At 37.3% G+C, this 12,180-nt stretch overlaps 1 protein-coding gene across 1 annotated transcript in view; it reads right to left on the reverse strand.

The window, feature by feature from the left end:
* Positions 1-9,923: 9,923 nt before the first annotated feature.
* Positions 9,924-12,180, reverse strand: part of LOC108526126 (cytosolic beta-glucosidase) — a 125,344-nt gene continuing 123,087 nt past the window's right edge. The window contains exon 5 of the mRNA XM_017866791.1: positions 9,924-10,784. Coding sequence (XP_017722280.1) covers positions 10,582-10,784 — 203 coding nt within the window. The 3' untranslated portion in view covers positions 9,924-10,581. The remainder of the gene's footprint in view (positions 10,785-12,180) is intronic.

A 12,180-nucleotide genomic window follows, 5' to 3' on the forward strand; every position in this document is an offset into this window, starting at 1 on the left:
CAGCTACTCCGGAGGCTGAGGCAGGAGAATGGCGGAAACCCGGGAGGCGGAGCTCGCAGTGAGCTGAGATCCGGCCACTGCACTCCAGCCCGGGCGGCAGAGCAAGACTCCGTCTCCAAAAAAAAAAAAAAAAAAAAAAAAAAAAAAAAAAAAAAAAGAAGTGATCCTAACAGGATTAAATGTAATTCAGAGTCAATAAGGAGAAGTTTGCCATCAGGCAGAATTATAATAGACAGTATGATCAGAAGGTAGAGAATTTGGAAGGTTTTCAGGGATGCATTCTATTGTTAAAAAAATTGAAACACAGAGGGGGAAAAAATGTTCATTCTCAGCCAAATTTTTCGCCAGTTCCCTTTTGCACACAAATCCATTCGCGGTCTGTATTAATCCATTATCCACGCTGCTATGAAGAAATACCAAAGACTGGGTCATTTATAAAGGAAAGAGGTTTAATTGACTCACAGTTAAACATGGCTTGGAGGCCTCAGGAAACTTGCAATCATAGTGGAAGGGGAAGCAAACACGTCCTTCTTCACGTGGCAGCAGGAGAGAGAAGTGCAAAGAAAAGGGGGAAAAACCCCCTTGTAAAACCATCAGATCTTGTGAAAAGCTCACTCACTATCAAGGGAATAATATGGGGTACTGCCCCGATTATCTAAGCACCTCCTACAAGGTCCCTCTCCCAACACATGGGGATTACAATTAAAGATTAGATTTGGGTGGGTACATAGAGCCAGACCATATCTCAGTTTATTTAAGTAACAAGAACTGTGTATTGCAGTTATAGGGAGGTAAAAAGAGAGAAAGACATTTGCAGGAAAAGGAAGAACACAGTGTGATTTCTCCAGTCATCTTCATTGCTATACAAATGCTAAATAAACTGTTTTCACTTTTGCACGACATGGAACTCGAACCCACAAAAGGTACATGGAGCCCACTACAGAATTATACTTCACTCAGGACAGCTCTTAAATCATCACTCTATAGGCAGTAGCTTTGGGAGGTGGCCACTCTTCTGGAAGGCAACCTTCCATCTTCTGGGCATAATGGATCTGGAAAAGTAGCAGCGAAACTGAGAAACTCTAGTCCAGGGAAGAATAAGCTCACACTGCAAGAAGAATAAGATACTTTCAAGGAGCCACCAGTGAATGCCCTTCACTGGAATAAATTGCTCTTGTATAGATGCAATGAGTAAGAAAGTAAGGTGTGCATGTAGCAAGAGCTGGTTGTCTGTAATTATTTCCATAATATTAGAGTCTTTACAATAAAATTAATGGGAAATAATAATAGCTACCACTCAATAGGCATTATAATGAGAACTTAGTGGACAACATTCTAAGTTAGTTTATGTATATCATCTCATTTAAGTCTCACTGAAGTTTTATAAAGTATTTTTCCTTAATTTTCACTTTACAAATGGTTAAAATAAAAAGCAAAGATATGAGTAAGTTGCTTGATGTCACACATTCCATAAAATGTGGAGCTACAATCACACACTGGGTTATGTGACACTATTCTCATGTTTAACCATCACATCTGTTCAACTGGTGACTGGATGTGCAAAACTTTAATCGTGGGAATAATTTTAGTTTGGTCAATGTCATTGCTGGGAAGAGTAACAAGCTTATTAGAAGCCAGTATTCAAAAACAAAATGGCCTGGGTGAATGTAGAAACAAAGAAAATAATTTTTGACATGGACAATCATAATCTTAAAAAAAAAAAGAAATTGTACCTCCACTACGCTGTGAAATGGCTAGCTGTGAGGTATGGAAAATTGGCTGAAGTTTTAGAGACATAGAACATCTTACGATGAAAGGTTGTGGTGTGGCTGTGTCAGGGCAGCCCATTGAAAATAACCAGCAGTCAAGCCCTGGTGCCAGGCCTGGTTCTGCTACAACCTTGTGGGGAAAGAATAGAAGGCAGCATATTAAGGTCTACAGTCAGAGTGTATGAGTCTCAATATTGGCTTCACCACTTCCCAGCTCCATCGTTAACACAAGTTACTGATCTCTGCTCTGCCTCAACTAACTCATCTATAAAATCGGGAAAATAATCATAGAATGTATGTTATAAAGTTTTTGTGAGGATTAAGTGAGTCAATTCACATCTTAAGTTTTCATTGCAAATAAGAACTTGACTACTTAATATCTATTCCATCAGTGACTTAATATGCATTTATAAATTACTTAGGTATGCCAGATATTGTGATAGATACTGGAAATACAATGCGAATACGACTTCAAGTTGTTCACCATTCGAAAGGACAAAGTAGCTCACAACCACCAAAACATTGAAAACATTATGTGTGTATCATACTACACCTGTGAGAATGGTTATTATCAAAAAGACAAAACATACGTGCTGGCGAGGATATGAAGGGAAGGAAATCCTTGCACACCGTTGTTGGGAAGGTAAGTTAGTATAGCTATTCTGGAAAATGGCATGGGGATTTCTGAAAAATAACAAACATATGAAAAAAAGCTCATCATCACTGGTCATCAGAGAAATGCAAATCAAAACCACAGTGAGATACCATCTCATGCCAGTTGGAATGGCGATCATTAAAAAGTCAGGAAACAGCAGAGGCTAGAGACGATGTGGAGAAATAGGAGCACTTTTACACTGTTGGTGAAAGTGTAAATTATTTCAGCCATTGTGGAAGACAGTGTGGTGATTCCTCAAGGATCTGGAACTAGAAATACCATTTGACCCAGCAATCTCATTACTGGGTATATACCCAATGAATTAAAAATCATTCTACTGTAAAGACACATGCACATGTATGTTTATTGCAGCACTGTTCACAATAGCAAAGACTTGGAATCAATCCAAATAAATGCCCATCAATGACAGACTGGATGAAGAAAATATGGCACATATACACCATGGAATACTTTGCAGCCATAAAAAGGAGTGAGTTCATGTCCTATGCAGGAACATGGATGATGCTAGAAACCATCATTCTAAGCAAACTAACACAAAAACAGAAAACCAAACACCACATGTTCTCACTCACAAGTGGGAGTTGAACAATGAGAACACATGGACACAGGGAGGGGAATATCACACACCTAGGCCTGTCAGTGGGTGGGGGGCTAGGGGACGGATAGCATTAGGAGAAATACCTAATGTAGATGATGGATTGATTGGTGCAGCAAACCACCATGGCATATGTATACCTATGTAACAAACCTGCACGTTCTGCACATGTACCCCAGAACTCAAAGTACAACAAAAAAATTAAAAATAGAACTGCTATATGATCCAGCAATCTCACTACTGGACATATATCCAAAGGAAATGAAATCAGAAGCTCAAAAGAAAACATGCACTCCCATGTTCCTTACAGCATTATTCACAATAGTCAAGACATGGAATCAACCTGTGTCTATAAACAGATGAACAGATAAAGAAAATGTGGGAGACATAGACACATACGTACATATGGATATATATATGTGGATAGACTACATATAAACTAATATATGTATATACATACAAATCCACACAATAGAATACTATTCAGCCTTTAAGAAGAACAAAATTCTGTCATTTGGAGCAACACGAATGAGCCTGGAAAGTATTATGTTAAGTGAAATATGTCAGGCACAGAAACACAAATACTGAGTTACCTCGCTTATATGTTAAATCTAGACAAGTGGGTCTCATAGAAGTAGAGAGTAAAATGGTGGTTACCAGGGACTAGGGGTGGGAGTACAAAGGGGTTGGGGAGATGTTGGTGAAAAAAAAATTATGTGTGACAGAGATATAAATTAGTAATTATAGACTAGAGGAAGCAGTTAATTTTTAAGTATCTCAAAACTTTAACAAGTACTTTAAAAATATGTTACTAAGAAAAGATAAATATTTGAGGTAAAGGATACCCCAGTGGCCTGAATTTGGTCATTGCACATTGTATATGGGTATCAAAACATCACATATACTAAAAAAATTACAATTATTACATATCAATTTAAAAATTATTACCATGGAAAAAATATCTGTTGTCTTAATGTGCGCCTAGATGGAGTATTGTATATATTGGCCAAAGTCTATCAATTGAACCATTGTTCGTATCCGGAGCCATTGCTGACCTACCCATTTCCATTGTCCAAATATCCAATGAATTATCTTGACTGCTGAAGTTTGTCTTTATCTTTAAATGTATTTTTGCAATAATAAAAGGAAAAGAAGCTAAGTATGAAAAACATGGGAATAAATTATAAAGAAGAGAGAAAATTAGCTATAACACCACAACCTAGAAAAAAATTTAGATATTCATAGTGGTTATTTCTTTCCATCTGTTCTCTTTTTGTGTGTGTGTGTATGTATATATAGAGAGAGGGAGAGGTTGCAATATGTGCCCTATATCTATTACATGAATATATTATTAACTCTTTCATATACATTTTTAATTTTTCATTTTGAAATAATTTTGTGTTTACAGGAGAGTTTCAAGAGAGTACACAGACTTCTATATATTCTGCACCAAGCATTTCCTAATGGTAATTGTCGTATATTTATCAAAACTAATGAGTTAACACTGATAAAACAGTATTAATCAAACTGCAGGCTTTATTTGGATTTCCCAGTTTTTCCACTAATGTTCTTTCTTCTGTTCCAGGATCTAATCCAAAAACCCATCTTGCATTTCAGTTCCCATGTACTTTAGATACATTAATTACAATTATAAATTAACTTTCCATGTATGTACTTCCCACCTCACACAGGGCTCTTAACACATCAACTATACCATAAGAAGCTTTCAATCTGGTTCCTATACCCCATTTCCTTTACTATTCCTCAAAGTGTTACCTATAAATCACCACCATCCTGCTCAGAAACCTTCAACCTTACTCTGAGAGAAAACCGAAGGGTCTTTGGAGAACATTAGAGACTCTCCACTTCCAAGTCCCAGCCTGCCTGCTCTCTTCCCTGAGGTGAACTGGCCTGATCACTGCCCCCAACAGCCCACAGGCTTTATGCTTTCTACTTCCATATTTTTACCTATATTATTTGTATTATCACCCAGGTTATTTTTTAATTGTATTATTTTCCCTTGCCCGTGAAAGCCATCCCCACCCACCTCATGCTCCTCTGCTTATACACAGACATGCATCCCTTAATGACAGGGATATATTCTGAGAAATGCATTGTTAGGCAATGTCATCATCGTGCAAACATCGTAGAGTGCACTTACGCAGATCTAGGTGGTGTAGCCTACTACATACCTAAGCTATATGGGAGAGCCAATTGCTCCTAGACTACAAACCTGTATAGCATCTGACTGTACTGAACACTGCCGGCAATTGTGGCACAAGACCAGGTTTTGTGTAGCTAAACATATCTAAGCACTGAAAAGATGAGGGAAAAATACAGTATAAAAGGTTTCTTAAAAGATTAAAAATGATAGGGCACTTACCACAAATAGAGCTTTCGAGACTGGAAGTTGTTCTGGGTGAGCCAGTGAGTGAGTAGTGAGTGAATGTGAAGGCCTAGGACATTACTGTACACGAAGACTTTACAAACACTGTATACTCTGGTTATACTAAATTTATAAAAAGAAATTTTCTTTCTTTGATGATAAATTAATCTTAGCTTAAAATAACCTTTTACTTTATAAACTTTTAATTTCCTTAATTTTGACTCCTTGGTAACACCATAGCTTAAAACACAAACACATTTTACAGATGTGCAAAATATTTTATATCCTTTTCTACAAGCTTTTTCCTATTTCTATTTATTTTATTTTACTTTTCATTTTTTTTTTATTGAAAACTATGATATAAACACACTCCATTGTCCTAGGTCTACACAGGGTCAGGATCATCAATGTCAGTCTTCCACCTCCACACTGTCCCACTGGCAGGTTTTCAGGGGCCATAACAGGCATGGAGCTGTCTTCTCCTATGATAACAATGCCTTCTTCTGGAAGACTTCCTGAAGAATCCGCCTGAGGTTATTTTACAGTTAACATTTTTTCATTAGTAGAATGAGAACACTTTAAAAGAATGGTTACAAGTATAGTAAACACATAAAACAGTATCAATCTGTTATGATCATTATCAAATACTATGTATCACACACACTCATATATCCTAGACTTTTATGCAACTGGTACCACAGTAGGTTTGTTTACACCAGCATCACCACAAAAACATCTTAGCACAATGCGTTGTGCTAAGATTTCATGACGGCTGTGATGTCACAAGGTGATAGGGATTTTTCAGCTCTCTTATAATTTTATGGGACCATCATCGTGTATGTGGTTTGTCATTGACCGAAACGTTGTTATGTGAAACATAGCTGTACAACTCTGATTCTCTGAAAATTCACCCAGCATTGTTTGCTATCATTTTAGTCTCTATCCTAGTTCCCCAACCAGTTCATGAACTTCTTTGGAGAACTGTCTTGCCTGCAGTATTGCATCTCTATAAAGTATTGCACAGTTTAGTTTAATCAATATGTACTGATTAAGCAGCTGGACACCTTCAACTCTAATGATATATATAATGTAATCTCTGGATGTCCAGTCCAGCACTTAAGGAGCTTGGAAGTTGTCACTCTCATCATTTAAGGAGCTCAGAACTTGTCACTCCCATCCTAACACAAGCAAAAAAGCCAAACAGAAAATTAACATCTCTTTCTAGAGTCATCAGAGAATTAAGGTCATAGGAAAAACCACTGACACTAAAATTAGAGACACAGACGGGCAAAACATGAATCCCAATTTAACAGGACAGAAACTCATGAACAGATACTTCTGCGGGAAGATAGTCCCAGAACAGGAAAAGCCAAACTATAATTGATGAATTGCTGGGGGCTCAGTGTGGACAAGTTTGAGAGTTTAAAATAATAGCTCGACACTCACTGTGCCTTTACCATGCTTCAGAATATAAACATGTTATATCTATCAGCTTCACTAACTCTCACAACAGTCTTATAAGGAAGTTGATCTCCATTTTACAGATAGGGAAACTGAAGCATGGGAAACTTGAGTAAGTTACTTAATGTCACTTGGATAATAAACATCATAGCCCGGATGTGAATCCAGGTGAGTTGACTCAGGAGCCCGCACTCTTAATGATGACGTTACATTTGCCTGATACCAGATACAACCAACCACTCCGGCAAGGTCATCTAGGTCGGTCGTTGCTCAGGTATCACACTCAGACACTGGGAAAGCCTGGGATCACAGGCCTTGTCTACTACTCTCTTCAAGACACACTCAGCAGCTCACACAGTTGGGGGTTGTTCTTTCCTGTGGCCGGCTCTACCTTGGCACCTCAACCCCCACCTCCCCATCTTACCTACTGCCACAGTTAATAAGGTTTATTCTCCCTTCACATCACTATAACCCATGTTATGAAAGACCATCGTCAAATGTCTCTATGTCACACTTCTCCTAATTTCATTCTTTAGGGCTCAGCATGTTTTGTACTCTCTACCATGTCCCTCCTAGGACAAGAGCCTAAAATATTCTGATTAGTGATGAATATGTGTTCTCCGGGTGAGGCGTATTGCTAATAATTAAACAGTATTAATTCTACCAGCTTTGATTATACTCTGCTCTCTCAGTAATAAGGCTCAGTATTCCATTTTCATTCTGCCTAGCACTGAGTAATAGAATTGGTGTTTAAGAATTATCATATAAATCTACTTTTCGGTCAGCGAGTGTTAGAGGTTTTTTTCAATATATTACAAATGTATTCATTATTCCCTAGTTCATAAAAATAATTAAAAGCTACAGGCCAAACACAAATTCCCAGAACACGAAAACCTGACTGGCGTCCCACTGCCAAATACCAAGGTTGCCAGCTTCTGAGTTTATGGGTTTCTTAATGAGAACTTCTACCTTCTCATTCGATAAAGGGCTTAGGTGGACAATTCCTCCTGGTGTTCCTAGTATAATTCCTGATATAACCAGGAGTTACAAAACTAAAACTCTACATATCTAAAATGAAACTGGGCTACTGTTATTTTATATATGTTTTTAGAAATTCAGAAATGACTTGCCCTAAAATAAAAACTGTCAAAAAAATTTCTTAAAAGTGATTCCTAGAATGTAAATAACATGTGTTCATACTCTTCTAAAAAAGAAAAGAGGGAAATAATAGAGAAGGAAATACAAATAGATCCAATTCATCATTGTGATATCTAGGTTTCTCCTTAGATAAAACAGACATAAAGCATGTGCTTTACAAGTCTCAGATGACCTTCAAGACATCTAGGTACAGTATCTATGGATTTTTAAGTATAATTAACAACTCTTGTTTTTCTATTTAAAGAGTTTTCGTTCTGTTTCCTTAACAGGCAAAAGCCAATCAATCTTGTTCTCGAATGCTAATACAAGTAATTAAAAATAACATTAATTGAAATACTGCAGGGGCTGTTAGGTTTTAGATGGTGAGTTTTTTTTTTTTTTTTTTTTTTTTTTTTTTTTTTTTCCTTTATCTTAACCTTGTGGCTATACTAATTTACAGGACCAATTAAGGAAGCACCCTTTGTATGATCCATCTCTAGGATAAAGAGCTGGCCTTTAAAACCTAGCAAAGAACTGCAGAGGGCCACAGAGCTGTGAGTAAGCTTGGGTGCCAGCAGCTAGAATCTTTATTTCACCTGGTAGACCAAACATGACAGATCGTCTTATTTATAGTGTGAATATTAATTTTTTGGTTTTGGTCACGAAAATACAGTGCTCATTTGTATTGTTGTAAAACTTGTAAATATGCCCTGTAGGATAAGTAATATTCAAAGCAACATCCTAATTAAAAGGAAAACTCAGTTGTCTTGCAAGATAATATAAAAGGGCACCTAAATTGTAAATAAGATACATGGTAAAAATGAAAAAGACAGGCTGGATAGGAGAGGAATGAAATAAGATTTGGAAATGTGCTTCTTAAATGAACACAAATTGTGAGATAATGTCTCATTGAACAATAAAAATAACAAACCAGTGGCAAAGATGTAATAGAATTTCCTCTGTATACCATTTTAATCTTAATGTAATTTTCCCCAGTGCATCCATGTTTATTGAACTACTACAACCATTTCTTTCTCACTCTGTCCAAAGTTACTGGGAGTGTGTTTCTTTGCTGTAAATAATTCCCTGATTATGAACATGAGAACGATCCAGAAATTGACCACAGTTTATAAAAGAAAAAAAAAAAATGACAGAGCATCTTCCCAGGGCCAAAAGCCTTAGGAGAATGCCAAAAGCATGTGCCGTTTCTTCAGGGAAGCAGGGGTTGAACGCAAAAAACCATTTTCCCTTCCTCCTGCATAAGGCAACTCCACACCTCTATTTCTTTGTTCCTGTCTTCAGAAAATGCAGGGAAGACTTCCATGGTACCTCAAACTACAGTTTGCCACAATGTGAGAATAGGGCTGATGTCAAGGAAGTGTCAAGTTCAGTTAATCAGAACCCAAATGCCTTGAGAAAGATGCACAACAGTATGGCCTCAGTTTCTCAGTCTGCAAAATGGGGATGATCATAGTTAAACCTCTTAGCTTCAAGTCTAATAGGTAACTAGGTGCTTAGTAAACTCTACTGAAATATGGATGTGAAAGATCAAGCTCCAGATATGTGAAGGGTTTGCTGGAGGGGAGACATGGAGTCCAGAAGGAGCCCTGACTCTGCTCCTGACCCCTACCTTAGGAAGTTCAGCAAAATGTCCATCTCCAGTCAACCCCATACCAATCTCAGACATTTCAATTACCAGGGTAATAAATCCCCACCCCACCTTTGCTTACACTGAGGTTGGTCATTCACTTCATGTTATTTTTCATGAGGTTCTTAAGGTTCTAAACTTTAAAGAACTATTCCAAAGTGGAAATTATGCCCCGCTTATCACTTGGCTTTTAATTTGGCACCACTCTGCAGTAGGAATCTGTTTTTTACTGAACATCAACACTCAAATACTTTTTCTGCCATTGAAAGTCTAATTTATTCTATTATTTTATTACTTTTCAAAAGTTCATTAGGCAAAAGGGAGATGTACTTGTCCAAACACACAAAATATGTGCCGAATATATTAACAAATGGATTATCAATTCACTATTTTGTTGAAATGAATGCATAACTGTATAATGTGACTAACTTTTAACTTTGATTTTTTATGTAGAAAAATTATGGATCACATGACAGTGGATCTCCTAAGCAAAAATAGCTTATGGAACTGGAATGATTAAGTTTACAAACAGGTACTCTTATAATAAATGCTCACCTGTTACAGTTGCAAATCATGGGTATATTATCTTTATAAACTTTGCATTTTTTTTTCTAGAAAAATATCTAAGGATTTAAATTTACATTTCCAGGTCTATCTGATTTTGTAATATAAAAATCAAGGTTAGTGGTTTTCTCTTCTACTTTTTTTAAAACCGAATTGATCCGAATACAAATAAAGGCCATTATTAAATACTTCATGAGGCATTACATATTCAGACTTTGTAATCACAGATCCACTGATATTAGATGTTGATTACAGAAGTAAGTTGAGATTGCCTGAAAGATTATCACCAAAGCAGATCTCCTTTTCAAAAGCAGAGGCCTCTCCTGTATCTCTCAGCCATGTTGCCTACAGATGTGCTTCAAGGCCATTGTTTCGGATGATCTTGGCATATTCCTTGGCCGATGTGTAAGGAACTCGGGGTCTAGCTGGGTCTTCAAAATCAACGTGGAAGAGACCAAACCGGCTGCTGTATCCCTGGTTCCACTCAAAGTTATCCAGAAGAGACCACGCACAATATACTTGAAGATTGACTTTATCAAGTTGGATAGCTGAAATTTAAAAAAAAGAAAATCATCATTTCTGGGAAGGCCTTATGAGAACACAGACAAAATCACTCATGAACCGTCTGGATCTCTTTCTCTGTCTTTGCAGGAGATCACAGTGGGAGAAGACAAAACCTGTTCTCTATTCCTCTTTTCCAAAAAAGAGGTAAGTATGTAAGGTAATGTGTGCTAATTAGCTTGATTTAGTCATTCTACAATGCTGTACATATACCAAAGCATCATGTTGTACATCTTAAATACATCCCATTTTTATTTGTCTATTTTAAAAATCCCCTTTTCCAGTTTTCTGCTTGAATCAAGCAGGGGCTTAATTAAATAAGTTGTTATATATTATTCTAATTATTTGGCTATTCATTCGTTTCAAATTTGCTTTATTCATTCATTTACTCAATGAACAGTTTTTCAGTACCTACCACTTTTCAGGCACAAGGACATACACACAAGGTCCTCTCTGGTACCTAGAAGGGTACCCAATAAAGACACTTTTCCGTTTCTAAGTACAGCCTCCAGATATTCCAGAGAGTCCACTAGAAAATTGGAAGAGATAACAGTAGCATGCCTGAGGAAGCCTCAGAGGTTACCTGCTGTCCCAATGGTCAAACTGAGACATGTCTTATAATTCTGAAGAGAGAGAGCGTCCAAAATGAAAAGAGTCAAGGGTCAGCACGCAGCTTTAGCCATGACTATATCCTAGACTGAGGGAGTACAGAAATGCTATGGCATCCTTTCTTAGTCTGATAGGGTGGCCATAACAGCACACCATATACTGGGTGACTTCTAAAGAGAAAAAATGTATTTCTCACAGTTCTGAAGGCTGGGAAATCCAAGATCAAGGTGGCAACAGATTTGGTGTCTTGTGTGGGACTGTATCCTATTCATAGATGAGTGTCTTCTTGCTGTGTCCTCATATGGCAGAAGGGGCCAGGGAGCTCTCTCGTATCTCTTCTTATAAGGACACTTATCCCATTTATGAGGGCTCCATCCACATGACTTAATCACCACCCAGAGGCCCCACCTTTGGGATACTGGGAGCTAAGATGTCAATATGAATTTGTTGGGGGGTTGCAGGGGACAAAACTTTCCATCTACAGCACATCCCCTTTGCCCCACACCTAAACTCAAAATGGTGCTTAAGCCCTTTAAGAACCAAAGCAATGGAACATCTCTCCACTAAGTGTATACATACATAAATACTTGATGTAATTTTATTTGTGGATGCCCAGAAGCCCATCCACAGACTCCATGTTAAGACATCAAAATGTAGATTCAATGCATATAACTCTTCTCCACATAGTTTCACACTGATTTCCATCACTTTATTCAGGGAATTTAGCTTACATTTTCTTTTATTTATTATTTATTTATTTATTTATTTATTTAT

Source organism: Rhinopithecus bieti, unplaced genomic scaffold (genome assembly GCF_001698545.2).
Source record: "Rhinopithecus bieti isolate Rb0 unplaced genomic scaffold, ASM169854v2 scaffold_1599, whole genome shotgun sequence".
NCBI classification, from domain to species: Eukaryota; Metazoa; Chordata; class Mammalia; order Primates; family Cercopithecidae; genus Rhinopithecus; species Rhinopithecus bieti.